General features: G+C 44.2%; 1 protein-coding gene across 1 annotated transcript in view; it reads left to right on the forward strand.

The window, feature by feature from the left end:
- The window catches only part of N4BP1 (NEDD4 binding protein 1), a 39,040-nt gene extending 16,780 nt beyond the window's left edge, over positions 1-22,260 (forward strand). The window contains 5 exon segments of the mRNA XM_070760248.1: positions 14,982-15,112; positions 17,638-17,734; positions 19,689-19,796; positions 22,148-22,196; positions 22,198-22,260. Of these exon segments, the coding sequence (XP_070616349.1) occupies positions 14,982-15,112; positions 17,638-17,734; positions 19,689-19,796; positions 22,148-22,196; positions 22,198-22,260 (448 nt within the window).
- The last annotated feature ends 540 nt before the right edge of the window (positions 22,261-22,800 follow it).

Raw genomic sequence — 22,800 nt, forward strand, 5'->3', positions numbered from 1 at the left:
AACAGAAGACTGTGTATTTATGTGCACTAATGTACAGTGTACTGTACTAATGTACAGTGAATCCTAGCCACACTTCCTGTCCCAAAATGTTGTTGCTGCCATTAAGCTGCCTTTAATGTTTAGAATCCCAATGACAGAGGAAAAACCAGCCAATTTTAGCATTTATTTATTTATTTGTTTATTGATTGATTGATTGATTGATTGATTGATTGGATTTGTATGCCGCCCCTCTCCGTAGACTCGGGGCGTTCCCTTCTCTGTTTAGAAACCTTTTTCTAAAGTTGTTTTTCTCCATCACTGGGTGAGGTGGTATCTTCTACGGGTTTTCTTTTTTAAAGAAGAGTGACCCTGCTTTTATTGTTAAATGAATTTCCCAAAGGTTTCCAGGCTTTGAGAAATGTGTATGTCACAATCAAGGTTGTGGGTCCTTGGTTGCATTTATCTCACTCACGATAGGGAAATGTTGTTCTTGGATTCGGCGTGACTTGGCTCCCTCCTTAGCGAGGAGGTTTGTGTGAGAAAGCACATCTCTTAACTGGCAGATGGAAATGTTTTAAAGTTTCCTCTGGGGATTGTTGAAAGTTTCAAGGTCCCTAAAAACCTAAACATTGGCAGCCGGATTTATTTTTTTTTTAAAAATTGTTAAGTTGCAAATCATAGCCTACGTTCTGTATGGCTTAAAATAATGGGATGAAGTATTGGAAAAAAGAAAGAAAATGCTTAAAATAATGGGATGAAATATTGGAAAAAGAGAGAAAATGTATTGATGAGTGGGCTCATATAATTCTGTCTCCCTGTTAATAAGAGACGAGCTTAATTTTTAATGAAAACTAAAACTTCAAGAAATGGCCCCTTATATCAGCACAAGTCTTTTGGCCTAGAGTTTTTCCTATCTTGCAAAGTTCAATCCATTATCTAGATTTAAACAATTAGTTCAGTGTGGCTTGAAGTTAGGTATGAGTGCAGAATGCAGCTGCAAGAGCAATCATGGGCTTCCCCAAATATGCCCATGTTACACCAACACTCCGCAGTCTGCATTGGTTGCCGATCAGTTTCCGATCACAATTCAAAGTGTTGGTTATGACCTATAAAGCCCTTCATGGCACCGGACCAGATTATCTCCGGGACCGCCTTCTGCTGCACGAATCCCAACGACCAGTTAGGTCCCATAGAGTGGATCTTCTCCGGGTCCCGTCAACTAAACAATGTTGCTTGGCGGGACCCAGGGGAAGAGCCTTCTCCGTGGCGGCCCCGGCCTTCTGGAACCAACTCCCCCCAGAGATTAGAATTGCCCCCCCCTCCTTGCCTTTCGTAAGCTGCTTAAAACCCAGCTCTGCCGCCAGGCATGGGGGAATTGAGATCCTCTTTCCCCCTAGGCCTTTACAATTCTATGCATGGTATGTATGTATGTATGTTTGGTTTTTATATTAATGGGTTTTTAATCGTTTTTAGTATTAAATTACTATTGTACACTGTTTTATTGTTGCTGTTAGCCACTCCGAGTCTCCGGAGAGGGGCAGCATACAAATCCAATAAATAAAATAAATAAATAAATATGTTATTTTCAACACTAAGGCTTTATTCAGAAATTGAAAGCTTAAAGCTGCAATACAAACAGGACTCCTGTTGCTATTGTAAGGCAGGGCTGTTTAATTCGGAGGAGGGCATCCTCCTTGTTGGGATAAGATTGATGCCTGTGCCAAACGCAGGTGTTTTTTTTTTTAATATCCCTAAATTACTTGCCATGTTCTAAAAAGAACATGGGGAAAAATAATATTTTGCAGAAGTGCCTTGCCTGCTTAAAAAAACAGCACGCCCAACTGAATTGTCATTCCCCTTTCTTTTCCTTGACCCAATGCTCGTAAAATACTCCACAGTAGCATTTATGATTCATGTTAAATCCGAGGTGGATTCTCCCAGTTTGAGGCCCGGGAGAAAGAGCCATGCAAATATTGAAGCTGTGTCACACGGTGTTTCACATTTAATTGTGACCTTGTTAGAGGAAGTAGACTCTTTGAAGGGTTTTTTTGGACTTTTGCAAGAGTATCAAGGTCAGTTTGGTTCCCATTGTTTGGTGCATAAATCAATGGAAATACATTGTCGCTTTTTCTTGCCCCCGACTCTACTTTGCGATTTTCAATTCCTTGTTTTGTATATTGTACGTATTACACATAAATGTGTTAATACAAGCAAGCACAAAAATGCCTACATTGGGGCACCTATTGAAATTCCCAGTTTAGTTTTTTTTTTCTCACCCTTATAATGCACTAAGCAGAACAGCCATATTTTTACTATCTTAGATTTCAGATATTTAGCATAGAGAAGTACAGTGGTACCTTGTCTTACAAACTTAATTGGTTCTGGGATGAGGTTCTTAAGGTGAAAAGTTTGTAAGATGAAACAATGTTTCCCATAAGAATCAATGGAAAAGTGATTAATGCGTGCAAGCCCAAAATCCACCCCTTTTGCCAGCCGAAGCGACCGTTTTTGCGCTGCTGGGATTCCCCTGAGGTTCCCCTCCATAGGAAACCCCACCTCCGTACTTCCGCGTTTTTGTGATGCTGCAGGGGAATCCCAGCATCGCAAAAATGAGCGCTTCGCTGGCAACAGAAGTCAGAAGGTGGGGTTTCCCAGCGAAGGGAGCATCAGTGAAATCGCAGCATTGCAAAAACACCGAAGTCCTCGAAACACCACCTCTGGACCTCTGTGTTTTTGCAATTTCACTGAGGCTCCCCTCGCTGGGAAACCCCACCTCCGGACTTCTGTTGCCAGCGAAGCACTTGTTTTTGTGCTGCTGGGATTCCCCTGCATCATCACAAAAACATGGAAGTCCAGAGGTGGGGTTTCCCATGGAGGGGAGCCTCAGGGAAATCCCAGCACTGCAAAAACGGGTGCTTCGCTGGCAACGGAAGTCCAGAGGCGGGGCATCCCAGCGGCGGTGGTGGGTTTGTAAGGTGAAAATAGTTTGTAAGAAGAGGCAAAAAAAATCTTAAACCCCGGGTTTGTATCTTGAAAAGTTTGTATGACGAGGCGTTTGTAAGACGAGGTATCACTGTACTTGTATTCCCAAAACTGTTAGTTCTTGCAAGTGAAATTCATAATGAATTCATTCTGAAGCCGGTACTTTTTTAGGACCAGGAACACATGACCATTCGTCTCACCTTAAGAAGAGACTGGTTAGTTACTTGCCTGAGGTGGTATGGGTTCTCCTGCTTGAGCAGGGGGGTGGACTAGAGCAGTGTTTTCCAACCTTGGCAACTTGAAGATATTTGGACTTCAACTCCCAGAATTCCTCAGCCAGCATTTGCTGGCTGGGAAATTCTGGAAGTTGAAGTCCAAATATCTTCAAGTTGCCAAGGTTGGGAAACATTGGACTAGGGGACCTCTAAGATCTCTTCCAGTTCCATTCTATTCTGTATTCTACCTTCTGTGTTGCACAGGAAGTCCTTATGATCAATCATTTAGTGAAGTTCAAAAAACCTACTTACAAATCATCCTCAAAGTTTTGACTGCCGCACCATCTCTGCAGTCAGGGGATTGCACTTCAAGATGCTTGGCATTCATTGGCAAACCTGTTGAAGCATCCCTCAGTCACGTGATTGCACTCTGCAAAGGCTATTGGATAAGATAGGTTTGGACTTACGGCCTGAATATAAACACACACACACACTAAGAATATTCTAGTGTAAATGAGCCAGGGTGGTGCAGCAGGTAGAGTGCTGTACTGCAAGCCACTGAAGCTGACTGTAGATCTGAAGGTCAGCGGTTTAAATCTCATCACCGGCTCAAGGTTGACTCAACCTTCCATCCTTCCGAGGTGGGTAAAACGAGGACCCAGATTGTGGGGGCAATAGGCTGGCTCTGTTAAAAAGTGCTATTGCTAACATGTTGTAAGCCGCCCTGAGTTTAAGGAGAAGGGCGGCATAAAATTCGAATGAATGAATGAATGAATGAATGAATGAATGAATGAATGAATGAATGAATGAATAAATAAATATCTTGGACCAATTTTCCACTTGCAGCCTAACCTCCCTTGCTGGACTATGGCCTAGATCAGTCTTCCTGAGCCTTAGCAATTTTAACATGTGTGGAGTTCAACTCCCAGAATCCCCCGACCAGCATAGGTTGCTGGGGAAATCTGGGAATTCACACTTCTTAAAGTTGCTGAGGTTGAGAATTACTCTTATAAATAAAAAAAAGAGTGGGGTGCTATGATGTTTACTTTGGTTACTGACCAGCAAAACAAATCATGTCCTAAGTTTGAATCTCGTTTTTCCCTCTGTAGTTGAATGCACGGGACACAAGACATGTTTATTATTATTTTTATTATTTATTGGATTTGTATGCCACCCGTCTCCATAGACTCGGGGCGGCTCACAACAACAATAAAACAATTCATGACAAATCTAATAATTTAAAAACATTAAAACCCCATTATTAAAGCAGACATACACACAAACATACCATACATAAATTGTATAGGCCCGGGGGAGATGTCTCAATTCCCCCATGCATGACGGCAGAGGTGGGTTTTAAGGAGTTTACGAAAGGCAAGGAGGGTGGGGGCAGTTCTAATCTCCGGGGGGGAGCTGGTTCCAGAGAGTTGGGGCCGCCACAGAGAAGGCTCTTCCCCGGGGACCCGCCAAACGACATTGTTTAGTCGACGGGACCCGGAGAAGACAAACTCTGTGGGACCGAATTGGTCGCTGGAATTCGTGCGGCAGAAGGCGGTCCCGGAGATATTCTGGTCCGATGCCATGAAGGTCTTTATAGGTCATAACCAACACTTTGAATTGTGACCGGAAATTGATCGGCAACCAATGCAGACTGCGGAGTGTTGGTGTAACATGGGCATATTTGGGAAAGCCCATGATTGCTCTCGCAGCTGCATTATGCACGATCTGAAGTTTCCGAACATTTTTCAAAGGTAGCCCCATGTAGAGAGCGTTACAGTAATCGAATCTCGAGGTGATGAGGGCGTGAGTGACTGTGAGCAGTGACTCCCGGTCCAGATAGGGCCGCAACTGGTGCACCAGGCGAACCTGGGCAAATGTTATTATTTATTTATTTAATTTTTATACCACCCATCTTCCCTGTTTTACATCACCCATCTTCCCTGTCCTGGTTCTCGCCACAATCCCTACATCTCAGTGGCTTGACATCAATCCCAAATTTTAGATCACCTACATCTTCCTTATGTCTTGGCTTGGCCTCTGGCGTGCTTCTTCCTGTTGATCTCTTTTTTATTCTGGAGACCATCAGAATTAAAAAGGTAGGGAGAATATGTGGGTAGACAATGACGTAACAAAAATTTTGAAGGAAGTCTTTTATACAAGGAAGGAAATCTAAAGGTATATAGTCATGATTCTGGTTTATCTCAAGTCTTTCCAGTTTCTAAGCTTATACTCTAGTGATAACGTTCAAAGTTCAAATTATATTATTAATTGTGTAGATTTTTCCTCAGACCTGGGCATTCGATGGGGGCAAGGGAGGGAAGATGTGCATTTTCAATCCATCAAAATGGAGCTGGGAAAGGGACCTTGGAGGTCTTCTATCTAGTCCAACCCCCTGCTCCAGCAGGAGATCCTATACAATTTGAGAAAAGTGGCTGTCCAGTTTCTTCTTGTTGTGGTTAGCTCTGGCCCAGCTCCTGCCCCAAGGACTGTGGATGTGGGGGAGACATCCACATGCTGCAGGCCTGTTCTCCGTACTGAAGGAGCGGGTCCAGCAGTCACATGGGTTGCTCATGTCCAATCCGGTGGAACTGAGCCTAGTATTAAAAAAGCTTGCCGGATCCGCCCCTTCCCCAGAATTCGCTCAGTTCGCATATCCTGCGGTTGTATTGTGAATGCTCGTTCAACATTCTAACACCTTCCCTTCGACCTTTCCTTCAAAAAAAGTAGTAAGATTTATTGTCTTTATTCAATTACTTGCACTAATTGCGCCAGCCGCTTTAAAGAAAAAAAAAAAAGAAATAAAGCGGCTCGGCTTTTTTCCTTGGGAGAAGTTGCGGTTTCGTTTTCCCCCGGCGGTTTTGCCGGTTACGATTCCTGCGGCCGCTTGTGGATTCTTCTAATCCCTTGGCCTGGAGGTTCTGGTGCAAGTATTTATCATTGAATTATTGTTTTATTATTGTATACAAATATTTAAGGGCTTATAAAATACCTCCTGCGGAGTGAGACGCCTTCTAGTCTCCTGGACTTAGTCGATCGCTTTTCCCTTAAGAAATTCTACGGAGCGATTTTTTTCGGCGCGAAGGCCTTCGCGCCCTTTTTTAAAATATCTAGGCCTCTCGTGTTGGCCTTCTGCCAGCCGCGTAGGCCTCAGTCCACCGCGTGGATCCGGGAGCGGGCCTTGGGGGTCCCAGGCTAAATTCTCCACCGGCTAAGCCTCCAACCAGAGTGCCTTGGTTTTACTTAATTGCAAAGTTTAGGGAGGCTGGCCCCGCTGGATTTGGGGGCACGAACTCTGGGTTTGCCCAGATTGTCCTCACGTCTCAGCAGCTTCGAGGCCTCGAAGCAGGATCCATTCCTCTTGGGAAGTCCTTGAAATCTTCTCCTTATAATTTAGTTATTGGCTCAGCCTTGTCTTCTGTTAATTGTCAGACTATGGCTACTTTTCCCAAGAGAGGCACAACTAAAGGTCCCAGAGAGGCCAGGCCTACAGGCGATGAGATTACTAGTATCCCCCAGGCCTCTTCCTCCTCTTCTCCAGGGGCCCGTCCCTCGACCAAGGTCACCAGGGCTGAGAAGAGAAGGGACCTAGCCCTACAAAAAATTCATGACAAATCAGCAAAACGTTTGAAAGTGCAGGCCCAAGTAATCAGTAGTCAAGACCCACCAGAGGCCTCTAGTCTGCCTCCTTCTGGGGTCCCTGTGTTATCTCTGGATGAGCCAAACCTAGACAGACCCCAACCTAACCTATGGGGCATAGGTCCAGAGGAACCAGATATTATTGAAGATTCCCCACAGCCAGGATCCTCCCAGGCCTTTAGGAATTCTTCTGCCATTTCTGCTGATATTTCCACTTTACCTCCTGAGTTCCAATCTATTTTTGCTGTGTTGTCCAAAGCCATTGATGCCAAACTCTCCTCCATCAATGAGCTTCCTTTACCTCTTCCTCCTTCTCGTTCCTCCCGCCCCTTGGGTTCTTCCCCAGCGGTCAGAGCTCCTATTCAGGATGATTCAGAATCCTCCCAGGATGAATATGAGGATGTAGAGGAGGATGAAGACCCTTTCCAGGGCTTATCAGAGGATGAGGAATCCCAAATAAAGGTCCCTCCTCCAATTACTATTTTCCCTTCTCAACTATTCAAATCTCTCCTCCTCAAAGCTAGAATTTCTACGGGATTAGCAGCCCAGGAGAAACAAGCCTCCACTTCCACTGATCCCCCGGAGGAGAATTTACCTTACTTCACAGAGGAACAGGAGGATAATGAGGTAATTCCTATGCCTAAATTGTTTAAAGATGCCTTACTCAAACAGTGGGATTTTCCAGCCTCTGGCCTTAATCCCTCTACCAAGGACAGAAAGTTGTATAAACTCTCCTCTTCCTATGAAGAGCTTCTATCTTTTCCCAAACCAGATGAACCTGTCAAAATTCTTCACTCGGCAGCGGCTGTGCCAGGCGAGGCGGAGGAAGTCCTCCGTCCAGAGGACAAGCGCATCGAGCAAATGCTCAAAAGAGGATTCTCCGCTGATTCCTGGGCCATTAAAAGTTCTGCAGCAGCCTCCTTCTTCTCCAGAGCCATGCTGCTGTGGCTTCGCCAACTTCAACAGCACATTCCTCCCGATGACTTGAGAGGTCAACAAGACTTCAACAAGGTCTTTGCAGCTGCCCAGTACGTGGCTGATGCCACCTTGCAATCTACTAGATTTTCTGCTAAGTCAATTGCAGCCTCTACAACGGCAAGAAGACTCCTATGGATTCGCCCTTGGCAAGCGGGAGTTCGCCAAAAGTGGCAGTTATCCCAGGGCCCCTTAAAGCGCGACCTTCTCTTCGGTGATCTTCTCGATCCACTCCTCACGGAGACCACGGACAAGAAAAAGGTTTTGGGTCCAACCACCAAAAAGGTTACCAAAACGCAGTCCTTTCGTCGCCCAGGGCGCCAGCAAGATCAAGCGGCTTCCTATCAGAGATCTCCAGGTCAGTATTCCCCCCGCTTTCGTTCCCAAGGTAGGAACTCCAGGGGTAGAGGGTTTCGTTTCCAAAGGGGAGCTTCCTCTAACAGGGCTTCAAAAAAACCTAGATGGTAATCTTACCTCCATTCCCATAGGGGGTCGCCTAGCTCATTTCGCCTCAAATTGGCGTCTCACCTCCAAGGACCCTTGGGTCATTGACACTGTTCAAACAGGCCTTCTTTTAGAATTTATTTCTCCTCCCCCAAAACGTTTTATTTCCTGCCCTTCTCCCAGGTCATCCTCAGATTGTAACCGTATGGAGGAGGCCATTTCTCATCTTTTGTCCATCAGAGCCATTCAGCCGGTCCCTTCTAGTCAGAAGGGCCTAGGTTTTTACTCCATCCTATTTATGGTTCCAAAGTACTCCGGAGGTTGGAGAGCCATTTTGGATTTAAAGAAACTAAACCTATTCATCAAATATAGGAAGTTTAAGATGCACTCCTTGTCTTCTATTTTGGCCGCCATTCACTCGGGAGATTTCATGGTCTCCCTAGACCTCACTGAAGCTTACCTTCACATTCCTATAGCCAAATGCCACAGAAAATATTTACGTTTTTCCTTTCAAGGCAGGCATTTCCAGTATAGGGCGATGCCATTTGGCCTTTCCTCGGCCCCTCGGGTCTTTACAAAGCTCTTGGGGTCCCTGGCGGCCTATATCCGGGCGTCTCCCATCCACATTTTATGTTATCTTGATGATATTCTAATTCATGGGAACTCCCTAGAGAGAGTGAAAACAGACCTTTCTGTCACCATGTCAGTCCTTCAGGACCATGGATTTTCCATCAACTTTGATAAAAGTCACCTCCAACCATCCACTTCCATTTCTCACCTGGGATCCATTATTGATTCAAAATCCTCCCAGGTTTTTCTCTCTCCCGAGAGAAAACTCAGTATAGTGGAGTTAATTTCTAACATTTTATCTAATCCTTCAGTATCCATAGTTACTCTATCTTCCCTTTTGGGGAAGATGGTGTCATGCATAGGCATCATTCCCTGGGCTCGCCTTCATGCTAGGGAACTCCAGTGGCTTCTGTTGCCTTTTCAGAGATCGGGGCACAGCAACTCAAATCGACGCATTGTCATCCCACTGAGTGTTCGCAGATCCTTCAAGTGGTGGAAGTCTCCGGCCATGGACAGAGGATCCCCGTTCAGGTGCCCGGATCAATTTGTCATCACCACAGATGCCAGTCTATCGGGATGGGGCGCCCACGCCCAGGGGATGATAGCCCAGGGCACGTGGTCCCCGGAGGAAGCTTCCAGGCCAATCAATTGGCTAGAATTAAGAGCCGTTTCCCTGGCTCTGAAGCATTTCTCTCCTCGCATTCCCAACCGGCACGTTCTCATTCTCACCGACAACATTGCCACAAAAAGCCATATCTGCAGACAGGGGGGCACGAGATCCAAGGCTCTCATGAGGGAGGCCCTCAAGTTGGGCCTTTGGGCGGAAAAACATCTCCAGTCGCTCCTAGCCGATCACATCTCGGGGAGCCTCAACGTCCAGGCGGATTGGCTATCCCGAGCAACGATAGACCCAGGAGAGTGGAACCTCCATCAAGACCTGTTCCATCAAATCACCCTCAGATTCGGCCTACCAGTCCTGGATCTCTTCGCGACCAATGCGAACGCCCAACTCCCTCGCTTCTATTCCAGATTTCCATCCCCGGGAGCGGAAGCAATCAATGCCCTCCGGAGTCCATGGCCTCCAGGCCTACTCTACGCATTTCCTCCAATTCCAATCCTCCCGGACGTGATTCACAAGGTCCTCACCGAGAGGGCCCGAGTAATCTTAATCGCCCCTCATTGGCCCCGCCGGCCCTGGTTCGCGGATCTCCAACAGCTGTCCGTCCAGGACCCTTGGCGACTCCCCGTTTCGGGGGATATGCTGCGGCAGGGGGCCTCTTTCCATCCAGACCCGGAGTGGTTCCACCTCACCGCCTGGCTGTTATCAGGAGAGATTTAGAGCTGCGTGGTCATGACCCCGATTCAGTGGAGGTCATCCTAAAGGCCAGGAGGGGCTCGACCAATCGAATCTACGACCACACGTGGTCCAAGTTTCACCAGTGGTGTCTACAGGAAGGTCTCTCCCCTCTGTGCATCCCCATACACAGAATTATTTCCTTCCTTATGCAAGGCTTCCATAAAGGACTTTCCACCAGCACCCTCCGGCGTCATCTGGCAGCCATTTCATCTGTCCTAGGGGGTCCCCGCAGACAGCCTCTCCGATCCTTCCCTGAAGTTCAGGAATTCCTCAAGGGCATAGCCAACCTCAGACCTTCCAAGGTCCACAGGTATCCATCCTGGGATTTGCCACGGGTTCTCCATTCCCTCACGCAGGCACCATACGAACCCCTAAAATCGGCATCCCTCAGGTACCTATCCTTTAAGGTAGCCTTCCTGGTGGCTATTACCTCTGCCCGGCGCATTTCGGAGCTGGCTGCCCTCTCAATCAGGCAGGACCTTTGTCAATTCCATCAGGACAAGGTAGTCTTGCGACTGGACCCTACCTTCTTACCCAAGGTCAGTTCCATGTTCCACAGATCTCAGGATATTATCCTACCTTCCTTCTGCCTCCAACGAGACCATCCCTTGGCAATTAGATGGCACACCCTGGATCTCACCAGAGCGCTGAGAATATATATCCAACGCACAGGACCCTTTCGGAGGTCAGAAGCACTTTTTGTAGCCTATCATCCCAGAGTCATGGGGGCCAAAGTGTCTTCAACAGTAATAGGCCGTTGGATCAGAGGGACTATATCTAAGGCCTATGAGTCGGCCTCCCTCTCAGTTCCAAGGAACATCACTGCGCATTCCACCAGGAGCGCAGCCACCTCGGCCGCTTGGGCGACTCAAGCCCCGTTGGAGGAGGTCTGCAAAGCAGCCACTTGGGCCTCGCCAAATTCCTTCATCAGGCACTACAAAATTGATTCTTACGCTTCAGCGGACGCTGCCTTCGGCAGAAGGGTACTCCAATCCGTTATCTCACACGATAGCAAGCTAATCCCACCCTAGGGACCATCTATTGGGTATGTCCCATGTGACTGCTGGACCCGCTCCTTCAGTACGGAGAATAGGCGTTGATTGCTTACCTGAACGCCTCTTCTCGTACGGTGAGCGGGTACAGCAGTCACTTCCCGCCCTTGTATGTGTCTTCTTTACCTTTCTATATCTTTCTTCCTCTAACAATGAGAGTTGAACACTACAGAGCTTCACAACTGAGCCTAGTCTATGGATTCGCGAATTCTGGGGAAGGGGCGGATCCGGCAAGCTTTTTTAATACTAGGCTCAGTTCCACCGGATTGGACATGAGCAACCCATGTGACTGCTGTACCCGCTCACCGTACGAGAAGAGGCGTTCAGGTAAGCAATCAACGCCTATTTTGTCCCCGGTGGAATCTGCTGATGAAGGCTCCTCTGACCAAGAAGACATGAGTGACAGGGAGGAGGAGACTGTGGCAGACAGCTCAGAAGGAGATCAATTATCTAGCTCCTCTTTGGATTCAGAACAAGAGTTAATGATACAGCCACGCATGCGGAGAGTGATGCATAGGCAACAACAACTGAGAGATTATTATCAAAGAAAATGAGGCCACCTGTGGTTGGGTGGGGCTGTGGTCATTAGTGAGGCTGCTAGAAATAGCAGCCTGTGGGCTTGGCCATTGTGGAGGATTATCTGATTGTTGTGTTTCGTGACTGCTTTACTGACTTTGACCTTTTGTGTGCTGATTTTTCCCTGCATTGAAACTAAACCAGAGCAAAGTGTATTTCACTTTGTGAAAGAAGGACTGTGAATTGCCTCACAGCTGCAAGCTAAGTATCACAGAACTGATAAGGGACTTGTACAAATTACCAGTTTATTTGGAGACGAGGGCTCTTTGCTATACCAAAAGAGGGCTTGGTTTAAGTGAATTTTCATTATAAAGAACATTGTTTTGAATTTTCAAACATGTGTGTGTGTCTGAAATTTGTACCTGTGAATTTTTGGGAGGATTCTACCAGAGAGCCCGACAGAACACTTCTTAAACACCCTCCAGTGATGAAGCGTCATGAGAACACTGATGGGGGAAGAACGTGCATTTTATTTATTAAATTGACATGACACACCTCTCAGCTGTTTTCTTAGAAGACACTCTTGAGCAGTACATTCTGACAACATCGTCCTAATGCCATACCTGACATACCTGTGCGAGATATTCTGGCACAGGTATGCCCGATTGCAGTATCTGAGTGATGCCGTCATGTGAGAGGAATCCTTTTGGCACAATCACAGTTTCTACATAGATGCTGCTCTCAGGGATACAGCTTGTCTCCCTTCACTGCAGTTGGCTTGCCGGGTATAATCTCTGATCAAACAGGAATTGTTTCTGCCTTTTTAAAATATTTATTTCTTAGTGAGAGTGGAGTGGTGACCTACAGGTGTGGCTCTTGCCTCACAATCAAGGAGGCTGTGAGTTTGATCCTAGGTAGCGGCAGATATTTCTCTCTGGGCACAGTGAATAATTGCTGTGAACCTCACATGGGTCTCAGGAAGGGACCTATCTGTCCGTCCATCACCCTGGGGGGGGAGTCATTGACCCCCTCAGAGGGGGTCCGCAACTTGGGCGTCCTCCTCGATCCACAGCTCACATTAGACAAACATCTTTCGCCTGTGGCGAGGGGGGCGTTTGCCTGGTGCACCAGTTGCGGCCCTATTTGAACCGGGAGTCACTGCTCACAGTCACTCATGCCCTCATCACCTCGAGGCTCGACTACTGTAATGCTCTCTACATGGGGCTACCTTTGAAAACTGTTCGGAAACTTGCAGAATGCAGCTGCGAGAGCAATCATGGGCTTTCCCAAATATGCCCATGTTACACCAACACTCCGCAGTCTGCATTGGTTGCCGATCAGTTTCCGGTCACAATTCAAAGTGTTGGTTATGACTATAAAGCCCTTCATGGCACCGGACCAGAATATCTCCGGGACCGCCTTCTGCCACACGAATCCCAGCGACCAGTTAGGTCCCACAGAGTGGGCCTTCTCCGGCTCCCATCAACTAAACCAGTGTTTTTCAACCAGTGTGCCGTGGCACACTAGTGTGCCGCGAGACATGGTCAGGTGTGCCGCGAAGAAGGAAGCTCAGGTTCCAGTCTCACAACTTTTTGTTGAGAGAGTGAGAGTGAGAAAGAGAGAGAGAAAGAGAGTGAGAGAGAGAGAAAGAAAAGAGAGAAAGAGAGAGAAAGCAAGAGTGAGAGAGAAAAGGAGTGGAAGGGAGAGAGAGAGAGAGAAATGAGCAAAAAGGGGAGGAAAAAAGAGAAATGAGAAAATGATCGAGACAGAGAATGAGAGGAAAGAGAGAGAAACAAAAGAGAGAGAGAGAAGTGACTCTTGATTTAAAGCATATGATAAAAAGCACCCAAAGAATAAGAGAGAAAACCCCCCAGCCCTCACCTGTTTTTGGAAATGGTTCAAGAGTGTGTATACACACACACACACACAAGCGTGGGGAGGAGACAGGGATGGAAAAAGAGAGGAGAGTGTCTTACGTTGTCATTTTGTGTCATTTTGGTTGGTGGTGTGCCCCAGGATTTTGTAAAAGTAAAAAATGTGCCGCGGCTCAAAAAAGGTTGAAAATCACTGAACTAAACAATGTCGTTTGGCGGGACCCAGGCGAAGAGCCTTCTCTGTGGCGGCCCCGACCCTCTGGAACCAACTCCCCCCAGAGATCAGAGTTGCCTCCACCCTCCTTGCCTTTCGTAAGCTCCTTAAAACCCACCTCTGTCATCAGGCATAGGGGAATTGAGATATTCCCTTCCCCCTAGGCTTATAAATTTATGCTTGGTATGTCAGTATGTATGATTGGTTTCTTAAATTAGGGTTTTAGATTTGGTATTAGATTTGTTTATATTGTCTTATTATTATTGTCAGCCGCCCCGAGTCTACGGAGAGGGGCGGCATACAAATCTAATAAATAAATAAATAATTACTGTGAACCTCACATAGGTCTCAGGAAGGGAATCTGGCTAATAAATGCTCAGCTCCAATGAGGTCGCCCCGACCCCACCCCAAAGCAAGGGATTAGCAGGGTTAAAAGGGTGGGAACGCTCATAGTGAATGTTGTGTCTTCTGTTTGGCCAGAGTTTCAAGCAAATGAGGGAATGGTTTGGTTTTGGTTTTGGTTTAGCATGGCATAATAATAAGAGATTATTAACTTTTACCCCTATTCAATACCCTGTGTGTAACTATATTGGGTTACAATACATATAAACAAGGAATGTATGTATATATGATATACCTTCAAGAGATGGATCATAGTTGGCCATAAGTTTCTGTTTGGGGGGAGTGTTTTACTAATAGATACTGAATGTCTAGAACTGTATGCGGGTGTTAACTGGTTTGTATTGGATATTGAGATTGAATTTGTGATTCAAAGTGTAAAGAAATTATTCTACCTTGTTGCTGTATATAATATATATACCGTATATATTTGTACTGGTTTATGTGTCTGAACAGTCTATTACTATTACTACTCACACCTAACACTGTTTTTGAGTTGTTTTTTATGGATATATTTTTCCCTAAACAATCTATCACCCCTCATTGAATAATTTGATAGTAGGTTATGATAAAAAATTATATTAATGGGTTTTTTAATCATTTTTAGTATTTATTGGATTATTATTGTACATTGTTTTATTACTGTTGTTAGCCGCCCCGAGTCTCCGGAGAGGGGCAGCATACAAATCCAATAAATAAATAAATATAAACAGTAGATTATAAAGGTCAAGAAATAATACTGTTTCCTCTCTATCTCTCTTCCGATAGCCACGGTCTGCAAAAATTCTTTTCCTGTCGAGGAATCGCAATTGCCGTCGATTATTTTTGGAAACATGGTCACAGGAAGATTACAGTTTTTGTCCCACAGTGGCGAACACGGAAGGACCCTTATATTACAGGTAGGGAATAAAAACAACTGTAACTCAGGCCCGTAGATTGAAGACCAGCGTCAGGCTTATCCAAATTTCAATTTTCATTTTTCCAATAAGCGCCAAGCTTAGCTACTAAATTAAAAGGAGAGAGAAGCTTTGTGACTACAGAACGCACCTAAGGACCAGCTGTCAACCTTTAAACCTCTGTATTTGTTACTGGCTTTTTATTAAGGATCGCAGTGCCGGAAGTGTTTTAATGGTTAGATGAACTTACGGTAGACATTTTGCATTGTGGCTTATTTGGTACCTCCTTGAAATTAAAATACCAGGTAGTTCTCGACTTACAACCCACAATTGAGTCCAAAATTCCTGTTGCTAAGTGAAACATTTGCTAAAGACAGTTTTGCTCCATTTTACGACCTTTCTTGCCACATTTGTTAAGTGGGCCACTTAACAAATCAATTCAATTCAATTCAATTCATTAAATTTGTATGCTGCCCCTCTCCGAAGACTCGGGGCGGCTCACAACAATAATAAAAACAATATTCCAGTGAAAACAAATCTAATATTAAAAAGCACATAAAACCCTATCATATTTTTTTAAAAAGCAAACAACATATACATACCCAAACATAAATATAAAAAAGCCTAGGGGAAAGGTGTCTCAACTCCCCCATGCCTGGCGGTATAGATGGGTCTTGAGTAATATACGAAAGACAAAGAGTGTGGGGGCAGTTCTAATCTCCGGGGGGAGTTGATTCCAGAGGGCCGGGGCTGCCACAGAGAAGGCTCTTCCCCTGGGGCCCGCCAAACGACATTGTTTGGTCGACGGGACCCGGAGAAGGCCAACTCTGTGGGACCTTATCGGTCGCTGGGATTCGTGCGGTAGCAGGCGGTTCCGGAGGTACTCTGGTCCAATGCCATGCAGGGCTTTAAAGGTCATAACCAACACTTTGAATTGTGACCAGAAACTGTTCGGCAGCCAATGCAGACCACGGAGTGTTGCAGAAACGTGGGCGAATCTGGGAAGCGCCATAATGGCTCTCGCGGCCGCGTTCTGCACGATCTTTGCACAACATTTGTGAAGTCAGTAACACAATTGTTAAGTGAATTTGGGTTCCCCATTGACTTTGCTTGTCAGATAGTCACAAAAGGGGATTGCCAGGCATGGGGGAATTGAGACATCTCCCCCAGGCTTATAGACTTTATGTATGGTATGCTTGTGTTGTATGTTTTTTAAATGACGGGGTTTTTTTTAATACTTTCTTTTAATATTATTGTGTATTGTTATTATTATTGTTGTGAGCCGCCCCGAGTCTGCAGAGAGGGGTGGCATACAAATCTAATAAATTATTATTATTATTATTATTATTATTATTATTATTATTTATTATCATGTGACCTCGGGAACACTGCCACCATCCTAAATACGAACCAGCCGCCAAGCATCTAGATTTTGATCATGTGATCCCTGGTGTCAGGCCGAAGCCATTGTTTTGAGTTAGAGACTGTGGTCTGCCACAAGTAGAATATTACTATGGGTATTGGGGAGGGGTGGTTGCATGAGAGAGGAAAAAATACTAGCCACAAGAAATTCTTTCCAAAAGATTCAAGGTCATACCTTTGTTCAGCCATAACCAGAAGCACAGGGGAGGATTGTTGACATTGAGAGAACCGTAGTGGTCCATGTGATGAACTTGTGGGTGTGGGGACGAGGGATGAACCTTAGCCTGGGTGGAGAATTGTAGGAAAAGTTAGTATGGAGTTAGCTACAGTTTGTGACCAACATGGCTCTGTTAATAAATTAGAACTTGAAAGAAGGCCAAGGTTTGGACTATGGTTTATTTCTCGGATGCATTGGTTGCCGATCAGTTTCCGGTCACAATTCAAGGTGTTGGTCATTACCTATAAAGCCCTTCATGGCACCGGACCAGATTATCTCAGGGACCGCCTTCTGCTGCACAAATCTCAGCGACCAGTTAGGTCCCACAGAGTGGATCTTTTCCAGGTCCCGTCAACTAAACAATGTCGCTTGTTGGGACCCAGGGGAAGAGTCTTCTCTGTGGCGGCCCCGTCCCTCTGGAACCAACTCCCCCCAGAGATTAGAATTGCCCCCACCCTCCTTGTCTTTCGTAAGCTGCTTAAAACCCACCTCTGCTGCCAGGCATGGGGGAACTGAGATACTCTTTCCCCCTAGGCCTTTATATCTGTATGTATGTTTGGTTTTTATAATAATGGGTTTTTAACTGTTTTTAGTATTGGATTATTATTATATGCTGTTTTATTACTGTTGTTAGCCGCCCCGAGTCTGCGGAGAAGGGCGGCATACAAGTCCAATAAATAAATGAATAAAAATAAATAAATAATTGGAGCACTGACACCAGGGATACTACAACAGTCATAAAATGTGAACTAGGGTCTTAAGTCATTTTTTTCAGTGCCGTCGTAACTTTGAGAGGTGGCTAAACAAACCATGGTACGTCAAGGGTTGCCTGTATAACCAATTCATTCTATTTCTTTTCTTTCCCTTCTTTTTCCTTTTCTTTTCATAGAGCAGCATTTCTTAACCCAGCTCCAAGATGTTGGCATTTTGGCACTCACCCCGGCAAGAATGGTATGTGGGGCTAGAATTGCCTCTCATGATGACAGGTAAAGAGAGTTGGTTCCCGATTTCTAATTCTGTGTCTCTGGGTTGTTTGAAAGGGAGGCTATGCAGCTGACTTGTCCTCTAGGGAAAGTTAGATATTTTAACACAGAGGTCTTCAACCTTGTGGAGTTCAACTTCAAGAATTCAACAGTTCAAGAGAATTTTGGCAGTTGAAGTCCACAAGTCTTAAAGTTGCCAAGTTTGGGGATCCCTGTTTTAACGTGCTGCTTGTCAGATGATGAATATGCAATAAATGAATTTATTGTTTAAATTTACTATTAATGTTTTCATAAACCTTTCTTCAGCTATGCCTGTATTTCCCTGAAAATAAAACCAGGTCTTATATTGGTTTTTGTTCCAAAAGATACACTAGGGCTTATTTTCCTGTTGGGTCTTATTTTGGGGGAAACACAGTTCTGAGGATGGGAACTAATTTTTTCAATATTTTCAAGCTAAATCTCCCTCTCTCTGTCCCCTTCTCTTTTAAAAAAGTTTTTTTTAATTATCCCAGAAACTACTAAAATTGGATGGTGTGATCTGTAAAGATACCAGGAAGGAAGAAGCTGCATTTAAACCCCTAATGGCTTTTAAAAATAATTTGTATAAACTCAATATCCTATTGTGGCATCATCAAAACTGGTGATTTTCTTAGAGATATAGAGGCTTGTTTGTTTGCTTATTTCAACTGTTTTTAATACTACTTCTGGTCTGCTAAGATACCATCACGTGTTTCTCTAAAAGAGGAAGGAAGTCATCTCGAATATCACTGCTGACAATATTCAAAGTCTTGTGTCACTTATCCACCATACATAAGCTCAAACCTGGGCTCTTAACCACGTTAAATCCTCAGTAAACTAAAGAAAACGCTGGAATCAGTATACAGAGACAGGCCACTGGGAGGCAATGTCATCCAATATTCCCACCAGCATTCCCAAACTCTCTATATTCCAAAGCTCAGTGAGGGGTCTAGCTAAACTGGGTTCCCTTGTGTTAAAGAAAGTGCCAGTTGTAAATCAAGCCAATCCCATTTGAATGCCTAGGGTAGAGCATCCTAATTTCCCCTTCCCTTTGCAGAGGTCAATGGTGGCGATAAATTACTAGTTTGATGATAAGATACAGCCATCTCAATCTGTATAGTCTGGAGGACAGAAGGAAAAGGGGGGACATGATCGAAACATTTAAATATGTTAAAGGGTTAAATAAGGTTCAGGAGGGAAGTGTTTTTAATAGGAAAATGAACACAAGAACAAGGGGACACAATCTGAAGTTAGTTGGTGGAAAGATCAAAAGCAACGTGAGAAAATATTATTTCACTGAAAGAGTAGTAGATCCTTGGAACAAACTTCCAGCAGACGTGGTTGGTAAATCCACAGTCACTGAATTTAAACATGCCTGGGATAAACATATATCCATTGTAAGATAAAATACAGGAAATGGTATAAGGGCAGACTAGATGGACCATGAGGTCTTTTTCTGCCGTCAATCTTCTATGTTTCTATCTTTTGCCCAGAAGCTGTACGTTAATCAGGCCGTGTTCAAAGTTGATTGAGTGCATTATTATTATGTTATCGTATGAAATAACTAGGAATCTCTAAGAATCACTAAACATGGATTAGTATTGGTATCACCACTATATGTCATCGTGCCAAAGATTAGAAGTATGTAATCACACAAAGGAAAAAAGGAAAGATTTAAAAAGAGAAAAATAATGAAGAGTTCTACAAATTTAATACATGCAGTAAATGTTACAATAATTTCAAATTCTTTGTTATAAACAAAGTTTAAGAAAAAGACTTCACAATTATAAAATCTAAATTTTAATTGGTGACCGATACATCCCTCTCTGCCTTTTTTTAAATGTAGCTCTTTTATTCTGCTCCTTTAAATGTTTCAATAAATGATTTCTTAAAGAATTTATTCAGCGCCTGAATACAAATTCTCCCAAATGTATTATAGATTTCTGCTGCACCTTGCTGAAAAAACTGGAGGTGTTGTTGTTACCAATGACAACTTCAGAGAATTTGTAGACGAATCTCCGACTTGGAGGGAGATTATTCAAAAGAGGTACTTGTCCTTTTGATCGCCTTGCTTGTGTGTCTGTCTGTGTGTGTGTATACAAATAAATATAGACAGTGACGCTGTAAATATTGGGTAGCTACTTTCTTATCCACCAGATGTAATACGGCTCAGTAGTCAGAGATGCTGAGCTGGTCATCTGGCAGCCCAGTTTGAGACCTGAGCGTGCAAGACGGGGTGAGCTACCAGTGCTTGTCTCAGCTCCTGTCCACTACCGATTCAAAAGCATCCAAAGGCAAGTACAGTTGTACCTCTACTTAAGAACTTAATTCTTTCCGTGACCAGGTTCTTAAGTAGAAAAGTTTGTAAGTAGAAGCAATTTTTCCCATAGGAATCTATAAAAGCAAATAATGCATGCAAACCCAATAGGAAAGAAATAAAAGCTCGGAGTTTGGGTGGGAGGAGGAGGAGGAGGAAGAAGAAGAGGAGGAGGACAGTCACTGCCGAAGGAAGAAGGTGAGGTGAGGGGAATCAAAAAAATCCAAAACTTTAAGGCTTAAAAAAAATAGAGGGATTCTGAGGTGGTGAGGAGGAGCACGTGCCTCCAATACACCCAACACGAGGCTGCCTCCCATACACTGGCTGCTGCTGCTGCTACCTGCTTCCTCTTCCTTCCCATACTGAAGGGCTTCCCTCTCCTCTCGCTCACTCGCTTTGTAGCCGGCACCTTTCCTTCGCTGTGGCTGCCCAGAGCGAAGGGAGCGTTTCTTTTCTCTGGGAGCTGGCAGAGGTTTATTCCCTGTCCAAGCACTCAGAGAAAGGAAAATGCTTTGTTCGCTCTGGACTGCCAAAGCCTCCTTAAGCGCCACCGAAAGGCTCCTCTGGCAGCCCAGAAAAGCCCGAGATGGCCTGGATTAAAGGGGGAATGGCAGGAAACTGGCCGGGCCTTCGTGCCGCTCTCAAATTTCCTGGGAAATTTTTCCGTGCTCAGGTTCTTAAGTAGAAAATGGTTCTTAAGAAGAGGCAAAAAAATCTTGAACACCCGGTTCTTATCTAGAAAAGTTCTTAAGTAGAGGCGTTCTTAAGCAGAGGCACCACTGTATTTGCTTCAGGTCCTGTCCACTAGCAATTCAAAAGGATCCAAAGACAAGTAGATAAATAGGTACCACTCCGGTAGGAAGATAACAGCATATGAGCCGGGATGGCGCAGCAGGTAGAGTGCTGTACTGCAGGCCACTGAAGCTGACTGTAGATCTGAAGGTCAGCGGTTCAAATCTCATCCCTGGCTCAAGGTTGACTCATCCTTCCATCCTTCCAAGGTGGGTAAAATGGGGGCAATAGCCTAGCTCTGTTAAAAAAGTGCTATTGCTAACATGTTGTAAGCCACCCTGAGTCTAAGGAGAAGGGCGGCATAAAAATCGAATAAATAAATAAATAAATTCCATGTGTGTCGGCATATAATCATGCCAGATATATGGCCATGGAACTGTCTCTGGTCAACAATATGTATATGTGTCTACATGTACAAATCACAAAAGAGAAATTTGAGCATGAGGAATATAAAAACAAGTACAAATATATAGTTTTCGCATTGAACCTCTATCGTAATAAGTAGTTAATGTCTTAATTGAATAGAAAGGAGAGAACAGTACAACATATTAATAAAAGAAAGAGTAAAAAGGAGGAGTTAAAGAAGATGAAAGAGGAGAAGAGAAAGAAAAGAAGAAAGAAAAAGAGAAGGAAACTACATATACAGTGTTCCCTCGATTTTCGCGGGGGATGAGTTCCAAGACTGCCCGCGAAAGTCGAATTTCCGCGAAGTAGAGATGCGGAAGTAAATATACTATTTTTGGCTATGAACAATATCCCAAGCCTTCCCTTAACACTTTAAACCCCTAAATTACAATTTCCCATTCCCTTAGCAACCATTTAGATTATTACTCACCATGTTTATTTATTAAAGTTTATTTTAAAAAATGTTTTTTAAAGGCAGACAAAAGTTTGGCAATGACATATGATGTCATCGGACGGGAAAAACCGTGGTATGGGGGGGGACGCAAAGTATTTTTTAATTAATATTTTTGAAAAACCGTGGTATAGACGTTCCGCGAAGTTCGAACCCGCGAAAATCGAGGGAACACTGTATACAACAGAGACAAATCAACCTCTTTGTTGACTATCATGTCTCACAGCCTTTATAGACTTGTTACATTTCTGTTAATTGCTGGTATTTTTGTGGTCATTGATTTGTATAGGAAGAATTTCAATTTCTAAAACTGAAGTTTTATCCCCTTGTTGATATCTAGTGAGTCCCTTGTGTAGGGTTTCAACATCAGATCAAAGGTTCCCTTGGTACATTTCCCTTTATTTTTCTTATTACAATCCTCACCCTTCATTAGGCTTCTGCAATACACGTTTGCTGGAGACATTTTCATGGTGCCTGATGACCCCCCTGGGAAGAAATGGACCTGGATTAGACCGTTTTCTTCAGGAGGAAGCTAGTTTCAGGTAGGTGATTTCTGGTGGGGGAGTTCCCAACTCTTATTTTTCTCATCAAAAGAGGAAACTGAAATTTTAAAAAACAGAGTTCTAGAGATAACCGAAAAGATCACGAGATAAAACCGAAAGACGTGACAGGCTTTGGCACAAGCAGAGGTTGGCTCCTCTGTCAAATTTGTTTTATCTTTTGTTGCCATAATGGAACGTACAAGGTGTGGGTATATTTGCATCACACACACAAACACACGATTATGATAAGCCACATTTAATCTTAGTAACAAGTCCTCTTGCGTTTAGAAACATAAGTTTCTTGTAAATATGACATTACCCCTGGTGTCGTAGAGCACGCAACAGATGGATCTGTGAAGCAATGATGTCAAAGGTTGACATTTAAGTTGTAAAACCAAATTGTACCAAGTCACGAAGATATAAGAGTTCTTTTTTTATCATTCCCTTGGCTGCTTATTTCAAATGCTTGGTTGGATTAGAAGATTTTATTTGTTTGTTTGTTTGTTTGTTTACTTACTTACTTACTTACTTACTTACTTATTCT

The sequence above is a fragment of the Erythrolamprus reginae genome, chromosome 9 (genome assembly GCF_031021105.1).
Source record: "Erythrolamprus reginae isolate rEryReg1 chromosome 9, rEryReg1.hap1, whole genome shotgun sequence".
Classification (NCBI taxonomy): domain Eukaryota; kingdom Metazoa; phylum Chordata; class Lepidosauria; order Squamata; family Dipsadidae; genus Erythrolamprus; species Erythrolamprus reginae.